General features: G+C 38.4%; 1 protein-coding gene across 2 annotated transcripts in view; it reads left to right on the plus strand.

The window, feature by feature from the left end:
* Positions 1–27,037, plus strand: part of LOC122356634 (calcium-activated potassium channel subunit alpha-1) — a 113,781-nt gene that overhangs the window by 27,409 nt on the left and 59,335 nt on the right. For both annotated transcript variants that reach the window (XM_043255569.1, XM_043255570.1), the window contains exons 2-8: positions 1,863–1,924; positions 13,460–13,553; positions 13,672–13,783; positions 22,063–22,138; positions 22,981–23,056; positions 23,455–23,625; positions 25,625–25,716. In XM_043255569.1, coding sequence (XP_043111504.1) covers positions 1,863–1,924; positions 13,460–13,553; positions 13,672–13,783; positions 22,063–22,138; positions 22,981–23,056; positions 23,455–23,625; positions 25,625–25,716 — 683 coding nt within the window. The remainder of the gene's footprint in view (positions 1–1,862; positions 1,925–13,459; positions 13,554–13,671; positions 13,784–22,062; positions 22,139–22,980; positions 23,057–23,454; positions 23,626–25,624; positions 25,717–27,037) is intronic.

The following is a 27,037-nucleotide window of genomic DNA, read 5'->3' on the forward strand; positions in this document are numbered from 1 at the left end:
GTTCCATTTCCACTTTTAGAGTACCTCGAGTGTTCTTACACATGCTTTTCAGGACAGGTTTGATCTTGACTGCTTTATTTAAGCGGTAAGGTTGTGTTTTATTGGTAATGCAATCAATAAAGTTGCAAGCCTGGCCTCAGGTGCCTGGTTTTAGAAAACGCTTGCTGTGTTACGTTGTCCTTTGGGTGTTGTGCAGTGATATAGTGAAAGCGTTTCAGGTCATAACTGTCTCGTTCTGTGTATTTTAGAACTCTTGATATGCTTTGGTGAGCAGTCAGAAGCCAGCACAGAATCCGTCTATGCTATAATAAGATTTTAACTACATTTAGTGAAATAGAAGACCGTTTATACTGTTCACGACTGTGGTGAACACTGCTGGACTGCTCATTGTTGTCGGTATAGTACCTGGCAGACTATAGCGTGGAGATTAGAGATCTGAAACAAGAAGTTGTTTGAGAAGCGACCTCATTTAGTCGACTCAATAAGAAACAGCATTATAAATCTCATCATATTGCATTTTCTTTCTCCCCTTTTTGCTGTGCAGGGATTTTAAAACTAATATGGTAGTCTGCCAAAAATCTACTTACTGGAAAAGACAGGCAAGGGTACTTCACATCTCTGCTCTTTAATCACAAGCATTGTGCATTTGCATTTTCTGTAGTGTGCACTTCAGATGCTCTATATCAGACGTATGTATGCGTGTCACAGCCCATTTTCATAAATGTCACCGTCGAAGTTTGAAGTCATTTTTTAAACGAGGACGTCTGCTATTAAAATAAAAATAATAACTCTTATACACTATAGTATTTTTTTTAAAAGGTCATAGTTGGTAGCGTCGCAAATTCTTACGTAGATACACCACCACCGGTTCACGTCAGCTGCAAGACTTTTTATCAGATGTTATAGTGTTATTATAGGGACAAAAAGGGAATAATAGAACTGGTAATCATGTATGCGTTTCAACTGTCTTAAATTGTTAGTAAATGTGTTTTATGTTTCCACGCTCAGAGGTGGCAGGGAATATTCACTGTGGTTTGGGAAGCTGTGTGGTTGACACTACTACTCCACCACGCACCATAACATAGCAGACATTCGATAGTTGTCTCACTTTCACCTGATATGGGGATAGTGTGTATCTCTCATGCTGCGTCCCAGAAAAGATCAAATGATTTGACCTCTGAGCTTGGTGCCCTCCGCTCCACTGAGCCGGGGTACTAGTGCAGGGGCTTCCCGTTAGCCAGTGTCAGCTGTAATTGTTAGCCTGTGTTTTTCACAGACACATACACACATTTCCTTTTGTAAAGTAAAAACATATACTACCGTTTAAAAGTTGGGAGTCTGCAAGAACAAGGAATCTGTTAATCATGAATGTTTCTTTAACAACAAATCAGCATATCGTTTGGAAGGATCACATAAAAATTACTTTTTATTGTCATTTTATTTATACTTATTAGTAATAATAAATTGACCACCTAATATGTTTAAATATCATGGTTGCTTATATCGAAGTCCTAAGTGCCTCTCAAAAGTTATTCTTCATTCAATTTATTCATTGACTGGAGCTGCATCTCTAACCCTAGTGAGCTGCTTTCTCCCTAGACTGCTTCACGGGCATGTCAGACGCACCCACAGTGCCCATAAACAGGGCTTAGATTGACAGCCCATTAGGTTTGGAAACACAGTCTGATTTGGTGAGTTTTATTACGTCTCATCAGCACATGTAGAATGGGTGGAAATGAGTTGTGCCGTTGTTGAACAGCTCCAGGATTAAACTGTTCTCTGTAAGTGGTACTGTTCTCAGTGGACCTTCACTAATGATATCCTTTCCCCTTTCTCTCTTTTCTGTGTCTCTCCCCCTCCAGGTGGTGTTGGTCTTTGCACTCAGCATCGGAGCTCTGGGAATATACTTCATAGATTCTTCGGAGTGAGTACTATTTCGATTCAACAACCGGCCTGAATTATTTATTCTCACATGAGTCAAAGGCCTTAAACACGGATGTTTAATAATGAGAGCTAAGAAACGAGTTGTTTTCTATGCCTCATTTTACTATGAAGACACTTTCTATGAATGGCACAAAATAGGAATATCTATAATAGGGTAGACATTAAGACGTGAAATATTCTATTTTGTAATTTTTTGTGTGAAGTTTTAAATAAAATTTTAAATTTCAGTATTATTATTTTGAGATTGCATCTTTCTAGCAGTAAGGATTTAATGGACAAAAATGTAAATAATATAATAATAAGTCAGTCACAGGTTCAGTCAGAACAACACGGATAGAAAAAAAAAGCACCTCCCACAGTATTGTGGGGCGTAACATTTTATAAAATTTGTAATAAATCCGTATGCTATATTCTGTATCAGGGTACTATTTTCCCATATAGATAATAATACCATATTAATGAACTCTACATTCATTGGTACTGTTAAGGGTACCATTATATAATTCAAGGTTTTGTTTCGTAATGTTGGACTTTAAAGACTCAGCCTCAGTGTGATGGGATTATTTTGTCAATGAAAGCCAAGCAGGCCAGTTTCCATGGTTACGCTAGCAGAGCATCTCTGCTGCCCACCCCTCTCCTCTGAGCTCCCTAGAGAAAGGTGTGCTGTTAGCTGTTGCCCAGGCAACCAGGTGTCACAGTTTTCAAGATGAACTTTGCTCAGTGTGATGGCCAGTCCCTGCATACTCTTGCATCAGTGATTTATATAATAAGCAAAATTATATTATTACATTTTATCACTATGAATATAGCAGTGAGTTTGTAAGGTACAGATTGCTGTGTTGGCATTGCACGGCATATAAAAAGCCAACACGTGCAGTTTAAATCTCAAGCTAAGCTCTCAAATGAGCATGTGTACGGTCTCATATAAAGACTTGCATACGGTGTGTGCGCATGTTGGAGCAAAGCCAGGCATGATGGGATATTTTAATCTCTATAATGCTGGGATCAGGATGGTAAAGGAAGCGGATGGAGGGGCGAGCTGCTGTGTTCATGCATCATTCAGAAAAAACCCGATCTGCCTCCTCATTTACAATACATGTTTTCATATTACAGCTTAGAGTCCGCGGCTTCCTCATTTGAGTGCATATGTGAGACAGATGATAAACAGATTTACCTAGATGAGGTCACTTCAGTTTTTCCTGCAGGACACTGCTTTTACTTTCATTCAATACGCCTTTGGAAACCCTCCGAATTTTGGAGGTCTTTATTGTTTGCTACATAATAAATAGTAAGAAATATTTATTTATTTTCAACTTGTCATTGGTTTTTGCAAGAAATAAATAATCTGTGTTTGCATTTTCTTAAAGATATTTTCAGACATGCAGTCTATAAATAATATTACAGCCACAGTACTATGATTTTCACATTAAGAGACAAAGTCGTTGGTGTGTGAACTTATTTGTTACGTTTAAATGAGTCAGCTGACTCTGAGCTGTTCTTTTACATGTTGAGCTGCATGTGTGTTGTAGTCAGAGAAAGTCCTACTAAGTATGTTGACTTAATGATATATGAAGCAGCAATAAAGCGTGTGTCATCTAAACTAATGAAACTCCTTTTTGTCTAACGCCATTTTTAAAAGGCCTTTCATATTTTTTCCAGCATTACTGCTATAATTATGACACAATTGCTTGTTCATTTATTTATTTTTTAGAACAAACTAGGAAACCGAGAAATGCTACACAACTGAAAATAGGATAACAATATCAATAGTAGTTCACTTCCGGAAGTCACAAATAAATTAAGGTTTTTGATCAAAACATTCTAGGATTATTTTCCATATTGTAGCTGACGATCGAAATTGCAGTTTCGTATTATTGTTTTGCACTATAGCACAGAGATGAGTGTTCATAACTTCATGAATTACACAGCCACCTTGAAAAAAAGTCACGCTGCGCTTCATTAAGAAAGATCGGGTAGGGAGAAAAACTCGTTTGACTTTCCTCGTTTTCTCTCTACTATGTTCAAATTGCAATTTGAACCGACTGGCCACCTTTGAAGTCCGCTGCGTAGGGTAAAATACTGGAATGTGTTTCTTTACCTTAGTAAAGTACCTTTTCAACTCAAAAAAGAAAGACATAAACATCCTGGATGGCACGTAGGGAAGTAAATTATCCAGAATTTTTTTTATGTGTTAATTTCATACCCCTTTAATAATATGTTGGTAAGTTATTAAATCATCCTGTGTCCCCTTGAGCACCCTTGCTCTATACTGTTTGGGTGAATCGGTGGCTCTTCCGCAAACTGACTGACAGCCTAGTCTAAGATGTCCTGTCACATCTATTGTTTGAGGTCTCAGTCAGGGGATTTTTGTAGACGAGCGTTGTCCTGAATTCACTAGCGTTGCAGTGTGGCTGGATTCCAGAGAGAGGAGCCTAACTGAGTGATCTGGATCTGTTATTGGACTGGACTTGTTGTCAGATTGGACATCGCTCTCATCATTTCTGTAGGGAGGCTGAACAGTGCGAGACGTGAATGATAGCCATATAGACACTTTAGTTCTCTTCACTTTAGTACTTAAAAGCATGATAGACAGTGCTGTGACACCTCAAACAGTGCAGCTATGTTTTTTTGATGTATATCAAGGGTCTTCGGACTTTATCAGGCTTTTTTCGGGAGCCCCTAGGTGGATAGAGATGTGGAGCATGAAAGGCTTGTTGAATTTCGAGGTTCAACAATACATTTACAAACCCATTCATTAAAATCTGCACAGTACCGTTCAAAGGTTTGTGCTCTGTAAATTCTCTTCTGCTGCTTTTGCAGTTAAAATTGATTGACGTTGTATTACAATATTACAATAATATTATTTAAAACTTATTTTTAAATATTTAAAAACTATAATTAATTAATTCCTGTAATGCAAAGCTGAATATATGTAGGAGTATAAATGCAATTATGGTCTCTCTTTATTACTTTAAACTTCAAAATTTTAAATAGTAGTATTGACTAGGGGTTGACCAGTATGTTTTTTTTTCAGGGCTGCTACCGATTATTACAGGTCAAGTAGATCCGATACGTATGTAAGATGTAAGCCTTCTCGTCTTGAACAGGAGCGCTTCGCAAAATGAACTAAAACTCGGGGGGGAAAGACATGATGCATATATCTATAGAAAACTTCAAATGACCACTTAATGAAAAAAAAAAACCTCTTTAATTTCTTTCTGTGAGGAGATGGCAAGTCAAGAAATTTATCTTTGCTACACGTACTCAGAAAACACTTGTTTATTAGTATTTTCGTGGGGCTTTGCTGCAGTCCTGTTGCGTGCATCTACTAATACATTTGCATTTACTAGTCTTTGGGAAACACTGGTGTGTCAACAGAAATTATTAATAATACAAATTAAGATACTACTACTACTACTACTGTTACCATCTTGCGTCCTGCAGTTTACTCAAACTCTTTTATGAGATGATAAAGGCAACAAAAAAAAGAAAGAAAATCATATAAATATATTGGCCAAAAAGTCAGCATCTAATATCGGCCATTGTTTGCCCAGATTTCTGAAAAGTGGCATCAGCAAGAGAAGAACCCTTATTGGTCGACCACTGATATTACAACGAATGGTTTAGCTTTTGTACTTGTCATTGATGCATTATAAATGCAAAGGCCACTTTGTTTGTTTATTTGTTAATGTAGTAAATAACTGTAGTGTTTATTTGTTATGCTTGTTATGTACTATATGCTTTGTAATAACCAATTGTTCTGGTCCACACCTTTGACATTATTGAAAATTCAGATTTGGACCTTTGAATGTAGACTTTGAGTACTCCTGATACACAATAAAAGAGAGTTAGTGAACGCTTCATGGTTAATATTATGAATACTGTGCTACAGCTAAACAGCTTGGGGAAATGTAAATATTTGGCTTCAATAATTTACATGTTAAAAAATGTGAAATAGCATTAATAATAAATCCTAATTCTTGATCGTGTTATTTTCTGATGACTAAATCATACATCACATGAGGTGAAAATTCATCATCTATGGCACATCAGTTGATTAACTTAAAGCACTGTGTATATGATAAGTGTAAATAATTGAAATATCATAGCTCCATTGTTTGAGTTGTTAAGACCACTAGAACTATTTTAATGAAACTTAACACAAACGTTTATTGTGATGGGTTGCCATGAGGACCTTTAAGTCTAGCCTATGTACATATGACATGATGATAGTTTTACTCAAATGAAATGGTCAAATGCTCATGAAGTGACTCTCAGAGCAGTTGTGGGGATGTTGATTATATATTTATGCCCTTATTGAGAGATGGCAGATGCTAAAAACACAGTGAGTGCCACGCACTTCAGTATGTGTGTGTGGTAAATAAAACCGCATGTCTGTGCCATTCACATATAACATATAGAGACTCATGCAGGTTTTCAGTAGATAGTCTTCTTGTGGCTTATTATTTACAGATACTAGTCCATAGTCGATTTAAGCGTACTGACCTACTTTTGATTAATTCATTAATCATTCCACATTATACAGTAAACTCCATATATAGGACTGAATTCTGAGGAGTTTCCGACCTCGTTTTCCCCATCGCGGAAACCATAAACAGACAATACTGAGGTCTTTTGCAACTTCAGTGTATTGGATTGTGATTTATTGCAGCTGCCTTTGAGGTACAACTTATGTGTACTGAAGCAAATCCAGTTAGAAAGCGCTTTCTGTGTGAAACATCGAAAACTTTCAATGCCTTCAGACTCTGCGTCGATTGGTCAGACTTGTGCCTGCATCAGTGCCAAATAGCGTTTTAAAATGAAATAATTTTAATCGATTTTGAAAATGGCCGATACCGATAATCATACAACTGCTTAATATCTGCTCTGATAATCGACCAGAACGATAATCAGCCCACCCTTAGTATTGCATACGATATTATGTTATTTATACGATTTCATGTTATTTATGCAGTATCTTAATTATTAATTCTGTACAGATTCTTATATTTGTGCATTGCATTTTACTTTAATTTAATGAATTTCTATGTGGACGGTCAAATATATAACTAAACTTAAGCTTTAGATTTTTGAAAGACCCTGGTTGAAGACCCCTGGTATAGATGGAAGGCTTGAACTCGCTGGATTGTTTGTGTGTGTGTGTGTGTGTGTGTGTGTGTGTGTGTCTTTCCCACCCGGTTCTGTTCCAGATCAGGTTGTGACAGCGGTAGTGGGTGCTGTGATATGCTCTTAATGATCTACCTCATGTTTGGCTCTAGAGTTACCGCCTGAAGTCCTGGCAGCTGAAACCTCCGCTAGTGCTGTCCTCACCAGAGAGATGTTTGCAACCGACACGCGGGTTCTCACCCTCGCGAGCTCCTCATTTGACCCGCCGTACCGCGTGACTCCAGCGTTAATGGTCTCGATAATGGATCATCCGCTGACGACTCTTACGACTCATTTACGCCTCTAATTATCACAACTGTTCAAGAATGTCTGGAATAAACCACACATCTTTCTCTTGATTTGGCCTGTCGCACATGTAAACAGGGAACAGCGGCACGTTGAATGCATCTCTCACATAGACAGCGTAATCGTCCGTTAAAAAAGCCATCAGTAGACATCTAAAGTGGGACATTTTGAGTGATTCTGAGCTGATGGTTACTCCCTAAGGTAACTCAAAATTTGATGAAGGGTGAAAGCAGCTATTGCAGACAGGAGTGGGGGGGATCTTTTTTTCATCACCTCAGTGCACACGTCTTTTAGGGGGGCGCTTCACTCAACACTGTGGATGCACAGCTCACTCTAGTGGCCGACGACCACCCTCCCCTGAGTTTCTCTGGATAATCCACCTTTTGTGTTAGGAGTCACTCTTCGCTTAGTGAAAAGACTCTTCAGTGGAGACAGTGGAGTTTTGTTGCATGACCGTGTTGAAAGAAGAGCCTACTGTATAACACAATGTCTGTACTTGTTGACCCTGCATTATTAGTAGAATTTGCTTTTATTGTTGCTCGGTCGTACACTAGGGGACAATAGTATTAAATAGATGGTTTATTCCAAACCCAAAACCATCATATAATGTTTGTTTTTTTTTGTGTTTGAAAAAAACAAGCTTTCTGACCCTGCATAGATACTAGCACAACTACAATACGCAGAAAGATAGTAAGGACTTAAAATCCATGTCCACGTGACATTAGTGGTTCAACCGTAATATTATGAAGATATTGGAATAATTGTTGTGCACAAAGAAAACAAAATAAATTACTTTATTCAACAAATTCAGTCTTCACTGCACTAATGCATGTGGTTCTGGTGACACAGGGGCTGTGCCTTGTTTACAAGCGGACGAAGACATATCACCATCTTGTGTTGTGATACTCTTGTGAATGTGGGACAAATATGGAAGAGAAGAAATTGTTAAAAAAGCCATTATCTTTGTTTTTCTTTGCGCACAAAAAGTAATGTCTTAAAATTATGATTGAGCCACCGATGTCATATGGACTATTTTTAACTGTACTATGTCTTTATTATCTTTATCTAAAGATGAACAAGCTCTCCGATTTCATCAGATCTTAAGGGTTTGAAATGACACGAGGGTGACATTTTTGGTGAACTATCCATTTAAACTTTAGCAAAACCTGTCCTGCTCTCTGTTGAAATGAAATGTTAAATCATGTAACTTATTGTCTAGAGGTGTTGATGGACTTACCTTGGACCCTAAGTGAGCAGAGCTTATTAGAATTTAAAGGGAACTGCACTGAAAAAAGGGTGCAATACCACGGAGAAAGTTTAACTAAAGTATGTTACAGACTTTTTATTAAGACAAAATGTGCAAAACGGGCATCTGATGATTCTTTTAAAACTTGCCATTGTGTGCCACAAATATTGTTGGACTTGTGAACAGTTCCAAGCATCAGTATAAACACTATAAAAACCACCTGTTCCACTTTAAGTGGCCTTAACTAGTATGTACTTACATTTAAATTAATAATATGGTACAATGCGCTTATTGTGAACATATATATTTTACATTGTACTCATATTTTTAAAAATACACATGTAATTAAATCTGTAATTGCTCTCGTCCCTTACACCTTAACCCACCCTTGATCCTAACCATCCCACCAAACCTGTCCCTAACCTCAATAGCACTGCTTTGAAATACAATGTGAATACAGTAAGTGTATTTGTACTTATTTTTTTGATGTAAGTACATAGTTAAGGCCACCTAATATTTGCGACCCAACCACCCGACAACACTGTATCAATCTCCCAAATCTTTCTAGATACCACTCATCAATGAGCTAATAAACACTCTGAAGACCTTAAGAGCCAGTTAAAGTTGGAATTCATGGCGTCATGAAAGTAAATGTGGATGTACCATTCTTGCTCTAGTTCAGTACATTTACATGAAGATCAAGTATAAATACATCATGTATTAGTGCTGTGTTGTAGTTTTGTTAAAAACTTCTTAACATTGTAGTTTCATTGTCATATTTTTTAATGGGAACAGTCTGTACTTTTCCCCCTAGACCATGGAGTCTTTTTTTAGGGCTGAACAATGAAGCAAGAAATATGTAGGGCAACAACAGGGGAAGCTCTCCTTCAAGGGATGCCTTTATTTTGTGTCCCACTTATGACATTTTGGGTGATCAGCGCTCTAGCGCAGTTACAAATTGCAATGCCGGAGCCCAATAGTACCGAATGCTCAATCCCAGCACTGATAAAGGTGCAAAGAGACATGGTTTAATGAATTATTAATGCAGTGAGGTCAGAAAGATGAAAGATACGTTTGAAGCTGGTCAGAAGAATGGATGCTTCCACATACAGCTTTTAGGCCGAGCTTTATTAACCTGGAAAGGCTTTAGGACACTACGCTGTGAAAGGGCAGGGAAAAACATGGCCCGTTCAACTGAGAAGCCACAGAAATAAACATTCTGGCACCGCATTGCAGGGATGAATAATCCACCCCGTTTAATTCTAGTGCAGCGTCCCTACGCTTTGAAAATCTCCCACACACCAGCAGCCTGTTCTTTACAGAGGAGAGGAGGAGGAGGAGAAAGAGAGACATCGGCAGGTCATGTTCTCCAAGACTGTGATGCATGCCTGTGTCTGATATTCAGCGTCAGGATTCAATGTCATATGCACCTCTAATAATGCATCACAGCAGCTGATGAAACATTAACTTGTTTTGATATCAAGCTTCACTTGTAATGGCTGATTCTGTGGCACTATAATATTGTACTAAATTCTGCTGATCGTTTGAATGGCCATTTTATTTGGTCACTGCAGAATAGCATTATTGTCTTGTCTTATGAGAACATTTAGGCAGATGTTTTATTATTGATCAGTAGCAAGTTTTATAATAAATGTCGATATTTAACATTTACTGATATTATTAAGATTCTTCAAGCTCTGTGTCTCTGCTGAAGAGGCCGCAGTGTCGTATATTTACATAGGGATGGAGGTTTGGCCAGCTCTGACTCTGCAGCTTTTTGCAGTAATAGGGTCTCCTCACTGAGAGAAAAGCTTTGACGGGTCTGAGTTTTCCATAGGCAATCACACAGAGTTCTTGCAGAGGGCAGGAAAGCAGTTTAAAAAGCTCAGTCCGGCATGATCTCTTTTTGAGGGGGCTTAATCAATAAACAGATAAGAGGTGCCATTTCAATTCACACGCCTCTCTTTATCTTGCCATTCGTTTTTGTGCGATTGAGTTCTGTATGTGGGAGGCTGGCTTTTGCGGTACCGTGTGCTTCATGTGTGTATTTGTATTTGATAGAACTGGATGGAAATTCTCAAAAAATATTCAGCGTGCTTCTTTGAAGATTAGCTAGTCCTCTGTGCATTTCTCCAGCTCGAACAGAGGATCGTTTGAACGCTCTGCCGTGACTACCGCTGCAAATATCAACCTCAGCTCCTAAACAAATTTTAGTCTCTCGTCTTCCCTGCTTAGAGCTTTCACTTCCTCCTGTTTTCATTAAGAGAAAGAAAACACAGGGGCATTGCTTTGTGTGTTTTCTTCTTTTAGACGTACGTGCAGAGAGCACCTCAGGGAGGAATTAAAACAGAAAGGCTATTTTTAGAGCCCCGACAGAGGTTTTAGCTGTCCGGTGCCCTTGCAGGTGCTAAATCACTCTTATTTTAGAAATGGTGCCTTGGCCTAAATCAGTCACTGTTGTATTAACCTAGACCTGCTGTGTGCCGCCCCATGGCCCTCCAGGCTCCGGTAGCTCCGGTTCCCGACTCAGACTGCTCACCCATTCAAACAATCACCCTATTTCATACTGTAAATATATTACAACTCTTTTGATTGGTAATGTGCATCGCTAAACTTCGTTCGGACAGCTTTAAAGGTGATCTACTAAGTATTTAGATTTTTACACCCACAGATAGTTTCCAAATAGTTGTATCTCTGCCAAATCTCGTCCAAGCTGATTTATTCAGCTTTCAGATGATGTATAAATGTCAATTTTGAAACATTGGTTTTGTGGTCCAGGGTCACACATCTTAATATTTTTATTTTATGTTTTACATTTTATGTACAGCACTTTGGCCCACTTTAGCGTTTGTAAAGTTAACTTTGATTGATTGATTGGTTTGAAATGTTATGTGAATATGCAACTAAGACATTAGCTATATACACATTTTTTTGACCTTTCCAAAGCGTTTTAAAGAATGGATTTTTAATGATCAAAAATCATAATCACTTAATAAATAAGAAAATACCGTTTAAAAAATGCAATTTTAGGAGTACCTGATGTATGAACAAAAACTGATTTTTAATTTGGGGGTAATTGCATTTTTTTCTGGCTCAGAGCATGAGAAAATAAAATATTTCAATATTTTGACAAGGAGAAAAAAAGATAATAGCACACAATCTCAATTGACAGGTGCATGAAATTATTATTTTTTGTTTATTTTTTTGTAATGCCTCGTCTTACACAGAGCTCTATTGCACTGATAGTGATGAATGATGATGATTGTTTATTACGTAATGAGATGTTTGGGCCCATAAGCACATGGGACAACCATTGCAGGGTTGTTTTTAGGATATGCATTCATTTCTGTTCCCTGCATGAATGAGCTCTTCTTTGTAAAAGATGATGAAAAAGAAACACAGCGAGCCTGAAATAGCCCAGTGCGTGCGTCCCTCAGGGTGGCATAGATCTGTGTGCACTGACATTGCTGTACGTCCTCCACACGCGCTCGATTAGGAGCTGAGGCCACCTAGTGTAAGCTAAAAGCTCCGTGGCACCTGAGCGCAGTTTGCACCATTATTAGTTGGCAAAGCATGCTCTCAGCCGACCTCAGAGCGGCTCACAACTTTATAGGGCCTGGGAAAGTGTCGAGGCTGTCAAGGATCTTGCTGGAGAATGACATCGAGACCTTAAGGTGGCTTAAGGAGGAAGCTGTTAAAGATTTCTGAGCAGGGATACTTTCTGCATGGATGCCACATGTCAGGAGATCTCTTGTAATTGCGGAGTGTGAAGTGACATGGAGCTCAAGGATCAGACGCTTTGTGTTTCACAGTGTACACGTGTTGACGGTCGTGCATTTTGAGACGTGGCTAATTGTAACTTGATCGAAAGCTCCTCCTGACAATGAAGGCCTAGTTAAGATTGAACTACAGGCTTCTTTTGCCTTATTTCAGCAGCGTTGACTTGCGTTTTTATATTATTTATACCTGGTGAATTCAAGGGCTGGGCTCTAAATAACTTCCTACATGAGATCAATGAGAATGTCAGTGAAAGGGCAGCACCACATTAACCTCAGCTCAAAGGCTTCTGGCTTGTTATGAAATTAAGCCTTTTAATTAATTGAATCATTCAGCAGTTGATTTAACCATCCCAGATGTACTGAATAATTCAGAAATACTTGTATGTATTTTAAGATTTTTTTACTAGTGGTTAAGGACACCTGGTGCTTTAGAATGTCTTTTCAGTCAACTTTTCCTGATGTTGTCACTATCATCTTATTCCAGAGGAAGAAAAGTTAGTATGATTCGCTGAGATTATATTTAATGCATTAAATATAAATATTAAATAAATATTTTAATGCATTGTAAATCATTCAAGATCATTATAATGCACATTACATTAATTTGTCATTTTTGTTATGATTCAAAACACTATGAACATCAAAAGTTTTCTTAAATTATATTTGATTGTTTTTTCCATAGCATAGTTCAGAACCAATGTAGACATGACAAAAAGTACAAAAAGCATGCTTCGTAAATAAATTATAGCATGTGAGGTTTTAAAATAATATTAATGCAAATGAATATTGTATTCTGCTGTATGTGAACTTTTAAGCAGGCTATTTAAAACATTGGTAAATTTAAATATATAGCCTGGAAAATAGTGCAGTTTAATAAGGGTGGGTTTTATATTATATATGCATATTTATATGATGTTATATTTTGAGTTTAAGATTGCACGGTGACAATATTTTCAAGCCAAACTGATGCATTTGCTTTTAATTAAATTAACACACATTTCTTTTTCTTTCTCCATAGTCCTATAGAATCCTGTCAGAATTTCTACAAAGACTTCACGTTACAAATTGACATGGCATTCAACGTGTTCTTCTTACTCTACTTCGGCCTGCGCGTAAGTACATATATTTAATACAGTCTATGAGCTCAATACTACGTTTTGGCCCAAAAACATTTCATTCTAATGTTCATTCATCTTAAAAATTGTAATTTGTTTTTTCTTTATTTTCCAGTTCATAGCAGCCAATGATAAGCTGTGGTTCTGGCTGGAGGTGAACTCCGTGGTGGACTTCTTCACAGTACCGCCCGTGTTTGTGTCAGTGTATCTGAACAGGAGCTGGCTGGGTAAGTGTCCGGACGTTCTCCTCTCTTTTCCTCCTGACCCCTCCGGTCGGTCCCTGCACTGGGTCACAGTAGCAGCTCAAACCATGGCTGGACGAGATAAAGGGCAAACCGATGATGAGACAAGGGCAGATGTTTGAACAGGAGATTTTATGATTATTAAGCCCAGCTGCCTTGGTTTGTTGTCGCTCTCTGTCGCGGGAAACCCAGGAATAGCTACGAAATGTCACGGCTTAGGAACTAGACAAAATGCAAAGATGACAGTGGAGCTTAGGTGACGAAGAAGCTGGGAAGGATTGCAGGAATGTGACATAATTTAGACTTTAATTGTTAAACAGGCCCATTCACACCACGTCATCCCACAGCAACGTTATTGGTATAGTTGTGCACTTTTCCATTCTCCTATCATTTAATAAAAGGTTATTGACATTTCATAGTTTTAGCATTTCATACTTTTTTTTGGTTTGAACAGGCTTTTGATGGCCAGACATTTTGGGCTCTGGATGCTTTCTTAACCTTGCACGAGATGCACTGATAAACATAAACCAACCTAAACCAGCTTTTTAAGTTTAGCTTACAGTGTTTAAACTAGACTGTTTTGGGATGCTACAGAAGGATGACATCTGGGAAAGGGCACGTGTTCATTGCTGTATTAAGTTTTGAGAAGCCAGTACACAACCTTAGTCTGTGTCGATGTGTTTTTGTCAGAGCTAGGGTGAGCGACAGGTGAGACGCAACTGTTGTGTGTATGCTTGTGTATCCTGTTGGCGAAGAAAGCAGGACCGTTTTAGCCTACAGTATGTACAGTTACTCTAAATGCAATTGTTCGTAATCGTTACACCACCTGTGTCATTGGTGCTTTCCAAAACAACTGTAAAAGAATGTTGTCCTTCCTTAAACTCATCAAAACCACTAGTTAATAATTTAGCACTTCAGTAGCCGGCTTTAGAAAACTGTCATCTTCTGCCATGGTGCTGTTTTGAATAATGCATTAGAAAAGCAGCAGTTGATCAAAAAATCTGTAATTTTAATGGTGTTCCTCCCTACCAAGCCAGTAAATGAAAATCAAATAAAAGCTGCTATCAACATTCGCCTAATAACAGCTGTTTGGCTGAGCGGCATATGTAAACAATTATTCACTTACAAATGCTGAGAAAGTTTCAGCACCAAACTCGTTAAAAGCTTTAAACCATTAGGAGTATAATGGCTTGGAGCCGGACCAATTTTGTAATTAGAGTGTGTTCCTTAATTTCACAGATGTCCACAATTTCTTCTGAGTGTTGACTCACCTGATGCTCGGAGAAGCATCATGATTAAAACATTACAGGATGTCGAATTTGAGTCTGAAGAAATTCAACTTTCAGTCTTGACGTTTAGTCCAGCTGATGAAACCAATTGGTTCAGTGGTGAAACATCAAATGTAATGAATTCAAATGGGCTGAGAGTTAGATAAAATGATTCAAGCCTTAATTGTGCTGAGCTTTAAAGGGACTCTATGGTATATTATACACTACCATTTAAAGGTTTAAGGTTGGTAAGATTTTTATTTTAAGTTGTTCTCTTGTTACGCTACACGCACTATTATAATAACCATAAATTATATATAATTACATGAAAGTAAGCCTAAGCCAAACCCTAGTCCTAACCCTAACCATATAGTAAAGAAAGTGGGGAAAAACAGTGAAGTGACCTGTGGTCAGGTAGGGAATTTGTGCTAAGCATTTAACACACACACACACACACACACACACACACACACACACATATTAATCAAAAAACTTGTCTAGTTATTATTTATTTTTAAATTAGCTGAAATAATTCTTTTTCTTTCCCCTCAGACATTCTGTATTGGCATTTAATTTTATGCACAAAACATGAATTTAATTTTCTGGAAATGAATTTTATTTACATTTTTTTCCAGAAAATAAATGGGATTTAATGTTACAATTAAAAATTGATTAAATAAACCGTGCTTTTATTTTGAAGGGTTGCTTTGAATACCTGTACATTTTTTGTAAGAATAGATTTACTCGAATGAAACGATCAACTGCTCATGACGTGACGCTAAGAGCAGCTGTGGAGATGTTCAGGCATTTATGTGGTCATATTGAGACGGCAGATGTTAATATCACCGGAAGCGTCACGCATGCTTCAGTACAGTAGTACACAAAGCCGTGCATCTGTGCCATTCATTAACACAGAGAGTGACTTAACACGCGTGGAGTTTATATTTAAAGAGCCTTTTTGTGGCTTAATATTTACAAATAAGAGTGTGCTCTCTTGTGTGAGCGTGATACAGAGAACGCACCCATGTAATGTAGATACACTGAAATTAGATGCCGTCGTGTGAATAACATAAATAACACAAGGCTATTTAGTTAGAACAAGGTATTGACCTGTTTTATAGGAAAGGAAACTTTAAATGACTTTAGTTGTGATGTGACGCTATAGAGAAAATAAATTAACGTGACCTTTCGGGGCAACCCACCCCTAAAATAATGTCAGGGAAACACTGCCTTGTGACAAGAACAACTTCAAATAAAGTTTAACAGATATTAGTTAGAAAACAACAAACAACTTGCATGAAGTAATGATGTTGTTGTATATCGTTGCATTAAAGACTAAAATGTATAATAAAAAAAGGGTTAATGAGAATAAGACATCATTGTAAAACCACACAAGTGTACTGACAAATGTATTTAGTGGTAATGTACTTAAAATTGGTGACTAATCAAATGTGACATTCATTTTGACTCTTTGTAGAGACTGGCTGAACTGTTTTTATTTGCACGTAGGAGCAATATTTTATACGCGTTTTTTTAATACAATATGTTATAATATATTGTATACGTTTCACTAAATGAATGCACTCCTGGTCCCTCTGGGGAAATGCTATGGGACTGTCACGCAGAATAAAAGCCTCTCAAAGACCAAAGAGCGCTCTCCAGCACAGAGGGACAGTTCCTCAGACATGATGAAAGATTGTGAAACATCCGGCATACGAAATCTAGAGCAATGTCAGTTCAGTAAAGTCTGAATGAAGGGACTACTATGATCGTGTGTTACATAATGATGATGTCCTGCACGTCAGAGGTATATTCATTTAAATGAACATTAAAGAGTTGTCAGGCCCTCAGTTCCCAGACTAAGGGTACAGGACAAAATCAAATTAAAAATAGCCAGATCATTTATTTTATGCTTTATGCCACGTGAACTATTGTTTTCTATACTCCCAGGTTCCAAATAGGATGGGTCATAATTGAGCGTGCATCTGTAGGGACTATCAGAGACCCGGCACATGATTGAACCTGCTGTATTGTTCCCTTTTCTGAAAATTGGAGCTTGATGAAAGCGGTGGAGAACGTGCTGTTAATTTGAAGGGTATGCAGAGACTCTCTACTGGGAAATAGGAATTAATCTTCTAGAAGCTGTTCAGGAGCATCTTTTCAAACACGAGGGTTGTGTATGGATTAACATGAGGCTGTTTATAATACACTAGCTTCCTTCATCCTCGCAATCAATTAACAACAGGTACTTGACTCTGAAATGGAGACGTTTTGTGAGCTGAAGTCCTCTTCCAAAAGCTGTCTGTGAAGAGAAGGCAGTAATCAGAGGGTCTTATGTGAGGAGATCCGGTGCATATTAATCAAGGGTATGTGTACAGCGGGAGAGTACTAGGTTCACTCTGGATTTTACTATTATTTCACCATTAAAATGCTACGCTGCAATGATGTACTGTTAATTAGTCTTGTGCTCTTTTTTTTGTCTGCATGTCATATGGTATAGTTCGCATTAGAAACCATTTAGAAACAATAAAATTAAATACATAAATGTAAAGAATATATATTAAATACAGTAATATCGTTACAGTGCTATTAAAAAAATCATATAAGAATAATATTCATATTATTGCAATTTAAAATAACAGTTTTAATGTTAACATGTTTTAAAATGTAATTAATTATTGTGAAACACAGCTGAATTTTCAGCACCATTCAGTAATCATTCCAATATGCTGATTGGCTGCTCGATATACATGCATTATTATTATAAAAGTTAAAAACACGTGCTGCTATTTTTTTTAACATTTTATCTTAGTATTCTTTGATGAACAGAAAGTTTAAAAGAACATTTATTTGAAATGGAAGTCCTTTTGTCCTCGCTTAAAGTATTAATTTCTTAAAAAGTTGCGCTTGCTAATAGTTAAATCATAGTTATGTTAATAAATGAGTATCTGCATATAAGTCTATTAGCATTTTCAGTGTTTTTGGGTGCTGTTTTTGATAAATCGGTACAGAAGTACATCAGTGGATGCACATCGGAGGTATTTGTTTTCAGTGGGTGATTCCTAAACCATCAGCGGTCCCTGTCCATCCTGACTGTGGATATTGCTTTCCACTGCCATCTGGTGGTTTGAATCAGTATTGTGCTACGTAACTGGATGACCTGAACTAGAAGCTTCTCAGTTAGGAATATGAGTCGCATGACCAGAGGAAGAAAAATCAGCGAAGGAAACTAATTTATGCTTTAAGCCTCTTTCATATATAGAGCCCTCTCTCACGTGGCAAGCTTCAGTACATGCACGCACAAATGCATTCTGGGAGAAACGAGCGGCGAGTAATCCCGGCAACCCTTTATCCCTCTTTACACATGTTCAGTATTCCCTGATTGAGAAAAAAAGGACCAGTGGTTTGTGACTGAAACACACGTGACATGCTGTGGGTCTTTGAGATGTGAATGAAAGAGTCTGAATGAGCATCTGTCCATTAAACCTGCTTCAGTGCATAGCCCTGGCCTACTCTCCCGAATCCTGTTTCTCCAGCCTCCGTGCCACAGGGCTTCTCAGCTGCTGAGCCACAAACACGCCGTCAGGTTCAACAAAGGTTCATGGCAAATTAGTGATGCATAATGTAGATAGGGATAATGTAGCTGTGTTATCTTCCGGGTTTTTTTTTTTTTTAGCCAAGCAGATTAAACATTAAACAAAAAGCAAAAAAACCCCTCTTTAATTGAACAAAAATGCAACACATGGAATATATACAGTATAATACATCGGAAGCAAACAGCAAAATGTGCATGTATACCAGTGACGTTCATACCCAGGTCATCTGAGAGAATGAGTTCACAAATTCAATTCAATTCAATTCAAGTTTATTTGTATAGCGCTTTTTACAATGGCTATGAGTTAATATAAGTATGATTAGATCCACTGTCACTTAAGATGTAACTTAAAGCTTAATAAATGTGTGATAAACATGCTTTAGGTCCTGGTGTCTTCTACAGTGGACAGTTATGAAATCAATGTTCTGTTTTATAACAGAAAGTCATATTTTACTTTGAAATCCCTTAACATTTTCCTTGGATGCTGATTTATGACAAACAATTCGAAAATTTGTCATATACAAATATTAATTTAAAAATTTAGTCTTATTACCATAAGGGTGTTACACTTGACCACTAAAATTAATGTGAGAAAATTTAAAGACCAAGGAGAGGTAGTGGTCACGGAGAAACATCCAATCATTTGGTATCTTTAAAAAGCCTTGAATGTGTTCTGTACAGGACATACAGGCTGAATATCTCAGAGAAATCACTCCAACATAAAACTCTACAGCTGGTAGTCAGAAGGATGTACACACACACACACACACACAAATGAATTTTATTAGAGATTGATTTGTTCTAGTGTAGGCTGATTTGACGCAGACACATATTGTATAAAATATTTTTTTGATAAAACTTACCCGTTTATATCAACACTGAATATATTGAAGGATTGTCTTTAAAAGATACATGTGATACTGTCTGTTGTCAAATAAATATTATAGAGAATATAATGTTAACAACTTTTGAAACATTCCCGTTCACTCAAACATAAATATTAGGTCATGATTTATCAAACCTGCATGATTTACTTTCTTCTGCTGAACATTAAAAAGATTTTTTAATGACCATCTCAGTGGTCACCAAATCTCTTTGGTTATCAACGTTATTTAGAGTAACTTCTATTGTGGTCCACAGAAGAATGAAAGTCATTCAGGTTCTAAACTAATGATGACTAAATAATTTTTTTTCTTTTTGTCTCTTTAAAGTGCTGTCTAAGCAAACAGTTCCCTAGGTTTTGGAGCACATCTTTGGTTTTGAACACAGGAAGGAAACACAGCGTGACAATATCAGGAAGACACCTATGAAGTACAGTGAATACAGATGAGCTCAACAGCAGGATTACTGCACTTAATTTAGAAAGCAATTATTGCTATAAAATGTATAATCTCATAATCTAACATAACAGTCTTACTTTATGGCATTACAGTTATCAGTTTAAAAAAAAGCATGAGAAAACATCACTGCTAGTACAACCCCTGTGATTAATTCAGGATTTTTTTATTCTTCTTTTTCATTTTAAATCCCTAGAAAGGTTTAGTTTATACAAAAGCTTGTCACCTCACTAAAGCAGAGAAGGGGTCAGGGGGAAGATACATGCGTGGGAGTTTAATACTGAAAAGATCAGACCAAATACGTCAGAGATTGTGGCTTCAATCAGCGTTTTCAGCCAATGGCAGGTGTCACCGTCTAGGACCCAAGGGTTGTTAGTATCGTTAAACAGTCTTCTGGATGCATTCTGATGTTCATGCCTACGAAAACATTATATCTTGGAGCAAATTAGGGTTTTTTTTGATCAAGTACAGTTGAAGTTGCACATCTTTGAAGTTCTGTGGAAACATCACAATCTGCGTTTCTCAACTTAGAAAGGAGTAGGATCAGAGAATCATGATCTCCAGCAAGCTGCTAGTGTTTCGGGGCCCGCGGGGCGCTCTGGTCACAGAAACCGTTCAAGAGAGCCGCCGGCGCAAAAAGTCGTGTGCTGACCTGTTTCAGAATGGTTACCGTGTGAAGTTGGGCCCAGGCCAGATAGGAGACACCAAAGAGAGTGACAGCCAGAGCTCTCTTTTTTACTGCCTCAATGTACTGTCTAACTGGGGTAAGACGTCCTTTCTTGGAAACTTAGTGTTAGTTCAAGACTATTTGCAGAAACTGTGCAGTTGTCATTTTTCTCTTGTTTACAGTGTGCAAGAAGAGTTTATTAAAGTTTCCTATTGCTGAAGATAACATCAAACTCAAGTAGTAAAAAAGAGAGACTTGTGAATAGCGTCAGGAAGCTTTTTGGTTCATTTTTGAAAGAACCGCAGCAATGCTAAGATGATGTGTTTCTGAATTGATGATGTTTTTGGGGCTGAAGGCAGGAAAATGCTGTTTATGTAAGAAGTCTGCTGAAGCTGGTGATATTGTTCTCTAATCTGCTTCCTGATGCGCTCATTTCAGCACCTACATCTCGCCTTCACACGCACACACACACACACAAATGTCTGATTGTTCCATGGTTCTTCTTCTTTCTCTGCTTGAAGCTTAAATAATGCATGCTTAATATTTGATGAAAAAATGTGACATTATTTTTTTACACGGTTGAATTTCACTAGACTTGTTGAGTACTGTGTATATTTCAAAAGGTATGAGAAAACATTTTTTTCTACTTAATAAGTTTTGCTTAAAATCTTAATTGTCATGGAAATTGTAATTGGAAATGTTATAAATAAGCTGTCTTAAAGTAGTATGTGCACACTGCATAAAAATATCTGAAGGAGCTGCTGTATTTGTGCAGAACTTGAAACTGAGTACAGTCCATGGAATATAAATCCACTTGGAGGAAAAAAAAATAAAAATGTGACTCATTATTTGATTGAGCTTCACAAAATTGAATGCCATTATAATAAAATTAGTGCTAGTAAATTAGTATTAGTAATATGTTAATAAATGTGTGTTATGACCACTGAAGCAGGTTAATACTGATTGATGTTTTCAACTGCATTTATTGCATACTGTAATGTTTCACATACTATATTTAACACAAAATATCATGATTATTAAATATTAATTACTGTGACTTTTCGTAACTTTGAGGAAATCCTCCTATTTGTAACAAAACAAAAAACCTTAAGCAGCTATACATATGAAGTGTGAGTTTTTTTAAATACTTTTAAATAATACTTTTTAAAATACACTTATTAGTTCATGGCTATGGTGCAAAATTAAAACTAAAGCCAAAAACAACTGGTCTTAAATGTATCGGAGCAAGAAAGAAAACTGAGCTTGCCAATGCCTGTTGTTACCAATTATGAGCTCTTAAAAATAAAAAAAATACATTGAACGTAGTATCTAATATGCAGCAATCTTGTTGATCCTTTTTAATCGATTCTCGTCTGTTTTTCTCTTTTCTCCCGCAGGTCTGAGGTTTCTAAGAGCCTTGAGATTGATACAGTTCTCAGAAATTTTACAGTTTTTGAATATCTTAAAAACAAGGTAAGGCCGACGACATATTACGCACCTCTCTCACTCAGTTTCAAAAGCTCCCCTCCGCTGGCATCACCACACACGGCTCCTTAGGAGTCTCCGGCGTCCCTTCCATCGCTTTCCACGCACCCCTGCGGCTTTGACCCAGAAGTCTGCAGGGCTCGTAGCTGAGCAGAATGTCTTACGTGTGCGTTTAGCATGCTGTAGGTAAGAGAACAGGGCCGCCCTCCAGCCTGATGAATGCAGGAGTGTGAAGCAGACAGGCCTCTGATTGATTCCTCCTCTGGCAGGCAGTCGCACACATGACAGATGAGCGCCTCCTGACACCTCGGTGGCGTTTCGTAAATATGTCAATGAATCAGAAAGGAATTGGAGAAAAAGCAGTCAGCACCCAACTCAGTGGTTGTAAAACCGCTGGACGTTTCATTTATTTTAGCTGCCGTCTCGTTTTTCAGTCGGAGGAAATTGCTTAGATATATCACCCCGAACTGACACGGCTGTCAACAGGACGTTACATTTGCACCGAAGGTATTTTCTCTCATTGGCTGCTATAGTAGGAAGGGCGTTCGCATCGATGATGATTTGCGGTAATCGGAAATGATTTGCATTTGCGCGGCGACATGAGTTAGAAAGCGCCGGTGTAAATGCTTTTTTTTTTAGCTCCAATGCGCGTCGGTCACCTTCTGAATTGTTTGCTGATAACCTGTGTGTTCACTCCCAGCGAGCAGTGTCAAGGCAAGGCATCGCTCGTGTGTGTGTGTGTGTTGGGCTCAGTAGATGACTGACTGATCTGTACGTCAGTGTGATGCGTTTCACTTTGAGAGGTGTGATGTAACTCTCGTCTCTCACAGTAATTCCATCAAGCTGGTGAACCTGTGTTCCATCTTCATAAGCACATGGCTCACTGCTGCAGGATTCATTCATCTGGTGAGTTAATAAACACACACGCTCTCTCCCCATGCCCTGGAGAAATGACACAGAAAGGAGAGCACATGCTGATTCGTGGGAGGAGAAAAGCTCCTAAGCGAGCGTCACGTCTGTCCCTTTGTGGCGTATGTGGTTTGTGTTGTAGTTCATCTGAAGGTTCGGTGTTCTGTGGTTCTTTTTTTCGTGTTTTTGTTTTTTGTTTTGTTTTAATCAGGATGCGCCAGAGGACATCTGTGCCACTAGATGGCAGCAGAGACTCTGATCGCCACTAAATCCTCAGTTTGGTCGCTCTCACGATTCATCCTTGTGGTTTTCTGTATGGACAGTAGATGGCTGTAGAGGATCGTGTTTGGATCTGTCAGTAATTTCCTCTTCGCTCTCCTCCCCCCCCCCGGCAGGTGGAAAACTCAGGGGATCCATGGGAAAACTTCCAAAACTCTCAACCGCTCTCATATTGGGAATGTGTGTACTTATTAATGGTCACTATGTCCACGGTGGGATATGGAGACGTCTATGCAAGAACCACTCTTGGACGCCTTTTCATGGTCTTCTTCATTCTCGGTGGTCTGGTAAAATCACTTTTCCTCTCGTTGGCACTCCTGCACCCCTTCCCTTCCCCAACGCGAACAACTACCATGTAAAAAAAAATCATGCAGAACTCCTGTGATTTGACACTTTCATAACTCGTCGTCTTTCCACAAATATAACGCTGTTTTTACCATACCACAGTCTTCATGACAGCCCAAACGATAACACCGTTTTTTACCATATTGTATATGTCCATTGTCTTTGTAACGTTTACTCCCCTGCCGTTAAGATCCATTACCCTGTTTGATCATTACAGCCCGAGTTAAGATTAAATGTAAATGCATTTTGCAACTTTATGTAAATGCTGTACGACACTATCCCTCATTATGTTTATTGCATTGAAAGTAGAGTTTTAAAGAAATGTATTTTGACGATAATGTTGTTGATATTCTCTTAAAACAGTTTTGCGGTTTCAGGAGATCCCATCCTTCTGTTTCCCTCCCCGAATTCCAACAAACACAGTGGCAGTCGGATGGCCCATAGTCTTGCTTGAGCGTCACCATAGCAACAGCAGCCATGAGCACTCTTATAAGTGTATTTGCAACTTCAGATGACAATACTGGAAAACGTACATAAAAAATAACACGGATAAAAGACTAGATGTGTATGTTCTTTAGGACGATTTTGGTTACATTTTTTTAAATGGCAATTTATTATCAGTATTATATTTTGTCATCAAAATTATTTCAAGTCAGCCAAATATTGTCCTATCCTAATGAACCATACATCAATGTAAAGCTTATTTATTCAAGCTTGTTTGTTTGTATTAATCTCAAATTGACCCTTATCACTGTTTTTGTAGACCGGGGTCACATTTAAAGTGAATAATTTTTGAATGATGTAATTTTTGAAACTCTTTCATAGAAACGGTTAAAAATTCAATGAAATGATTCGTAAAAATATTCTGATTCAAGAATCTGTATGTATTGCCCAGCCGTAGTGTTTAGGTGGTTGACAGACTCAAGATCAAGGTATAGATCATTCACAGGCATTCAGAAGGTCTCATGTGAAGCTTATGTAGACGTAATGCAGGACAGATGCTCTTCAGTTCTTTCACCGGACACACAAAGTTCCAGCTGTCCAGAAGTTTCCATAGCAATCTGCTATTTCTTTTTGTTTTTCGAGGAGGGCTGGAAATAATCACTGCTCTGCTTTATATCAGGTGTTCAATTAATGACTTCAGTATGGAAATGTTGTAAACCGTCAGATCTGATCAGGCAGATGTCATAATTCATCAGGGCCCTAGAGAGAGGTGAGGAACCTCTCACAACTCTCTTCGGGAGGTCAGGCTGACAACTCGGGATTAAGATCCTAGTAACACGCATAGCGTGGAGATAAAACAGAACTTTGTCAAGGCTGCAATCTTGCAAAGTGCATCCAGCTCATTTGAAGCACACTAATGAGTCTTAATGTGCTTTGCAGCTGTGGGCGATCAGGCTGGACTATTCAAATCTACTTGCCACTGCATTAGTGTTTGTTGGACAAAACATGGCATGTAGGTTTTTTTTCTTTCTCTTGCTTCTAAGAAGACATTTTTTGTGCTGTCAGAGAAAATACAGATGGGCGGCACGAAAGACTTTTTAATTTTTACATTTTTTTTTTTTTAATCGTCTCCAAATCAGTGGAGTATCTCCAAAGCAGGCCTTTTTTCCCAATGTTAAATTTTCCCCTCAATTTGAGTTTTTTTTTCAGATATTTTCAAAAGCACAATGGACATTTTATATATATAAAAAATAAAATATACATATTTATATTATGTAATAATACTACATGATATGAATAATTGTATATTTATTTATATTATTTGAATTAAAAACATAAAGACATTACCAAGATACGTCGTTTTGTTTTTGGAGCAAACACATGTCAATTTCTGGTTGGGGAAAAACAAACAAACAAAAAAAAAAAAAAGTCCAGAGTCGGACGAGTCTCTCCGCACTCTTTTTTAGCCTCTGCTTCTGTCTCCTATCTTCTCCTTAGGCCATGTTTGCCAGCTACGTCCCTGAAATCATAGAGTTAATAGGAAACCGCAAGAAATATGGTGGTTCCTATAGTGCGGTAAATGGCAGAAAGTAAGTATTCCAGGTGCCTCTGTGGCTTTGGTCACAGCAGAACCCCTCTTTGCATGCACTTTTCTTTTTCTGTTCCATGCATGTAGGCCATGTTTGCTCGCTACGTGCCAGAAATTGCTGCTCTCATCCTTAATCGGAAGAAATACGGAGGGAGTTATAACTCGACACGAGGCAGAAAGTAAGTCAAAATCCAGAACCAGGTGTGGTTGTGTGACTCACACGCCCCCATCTCAGATAGAGAGGGGGTTAGCGCAGACAAAAAAATGATAGGACGAATGAATGTCACACTGTGACTGGAGACCTTGGCCATCGAAGCCACATGTCCATGCCCTTTGCTCTGTGTCCGTGGCTTCTTTTCTGTAATGCATCTGCTGCATTTTAATTTCATTACACTGACTATTGTTGCTTTTCCATCCGTTATGTGCTGCCGTAGAATCAGTGTTTGTTTTGCTTTTGAAGAGCACAGTGAATGATAGAAGATCACTAGTTTAAAAAAAAAAAAAAAAAAAACGCTGTTCACTTAGTGTCATCATTGTCTTGTGTTTGTTTCAGTTTTCTGTTCATCTGAGTTCTGCTCATCACGCTTGACCCATCTCTCGCATGCTCTCTGAGAATGGACGTCTGTTGGCTTTTTAGTTTGCATGCTGCAGTGAGAAAAGCCTCTCTGGCTGTGCGTCACTGCTGGCCCTTCACCTCATCTCTGTGTGACATGACTCTGGCCCTGATCTTCAGTCAGCGCACACCCTGAATGCCTGGATGCCTCAGCTCTCGCACTGGAGCTGCTCCATTGCAATTGGCTTGCTTTTTGCCCCCTTTGGTACTTTTACCATGTCCCGTTTTTCTTTTCCTTTTCAAAGATGACCCTGAATGTGAATGTGGATATTTTGAATCCCCCTTACTCACTCGTTTCTGGCTCAAACACGGCCCTGTCATCAGCACAGCGATTCTCCCGAACACTCGCGTTTACGTTCCAGAGCCCCCTCTATCTCTCTCTCTCTCTCGAGTGCGCTCTTTCCCAACCCATTTCGCAGCGTGAAACAGGCCCACGGTCACGTCCGGCTTTCATCATCTGAATTTGAGGGCAAATACTAAGCCGGAGAAAGCCATTAAGAGCCCCTTTGTTTGATGCCGTTTCGCTGTCAGTGAAACAAGATTGATGAAATGTTATGTTTGGCCTCAGCCCCACGTTTGGATTCGCAGTCTGGTGTTGAGAGAAGGCCTTGTCAAAAGAGCTGAGCCTCTCTCCTTCTCTCACTTTCTTTCTCTCTGGCTATGCATGCATCTGGTTGCAATTACAGTAGGCTCCAGCTCTCTGGCCGAG

This window comes from Puntigrus tetrazona, chromosome 13 (assembly GCF_018831695.1).
Source record: "Puntigrus tetrazona isolate hp1 chromosome 13, ASM1883169v1, whole genome shotgun sequence".
Taxonomy (NCBI): Eukaryota; Metazoa; Chordata; class Actinopteri; order Cypriniformes; family Cyprinidae; genus Puntigrus; species Puntigrus tetrazona.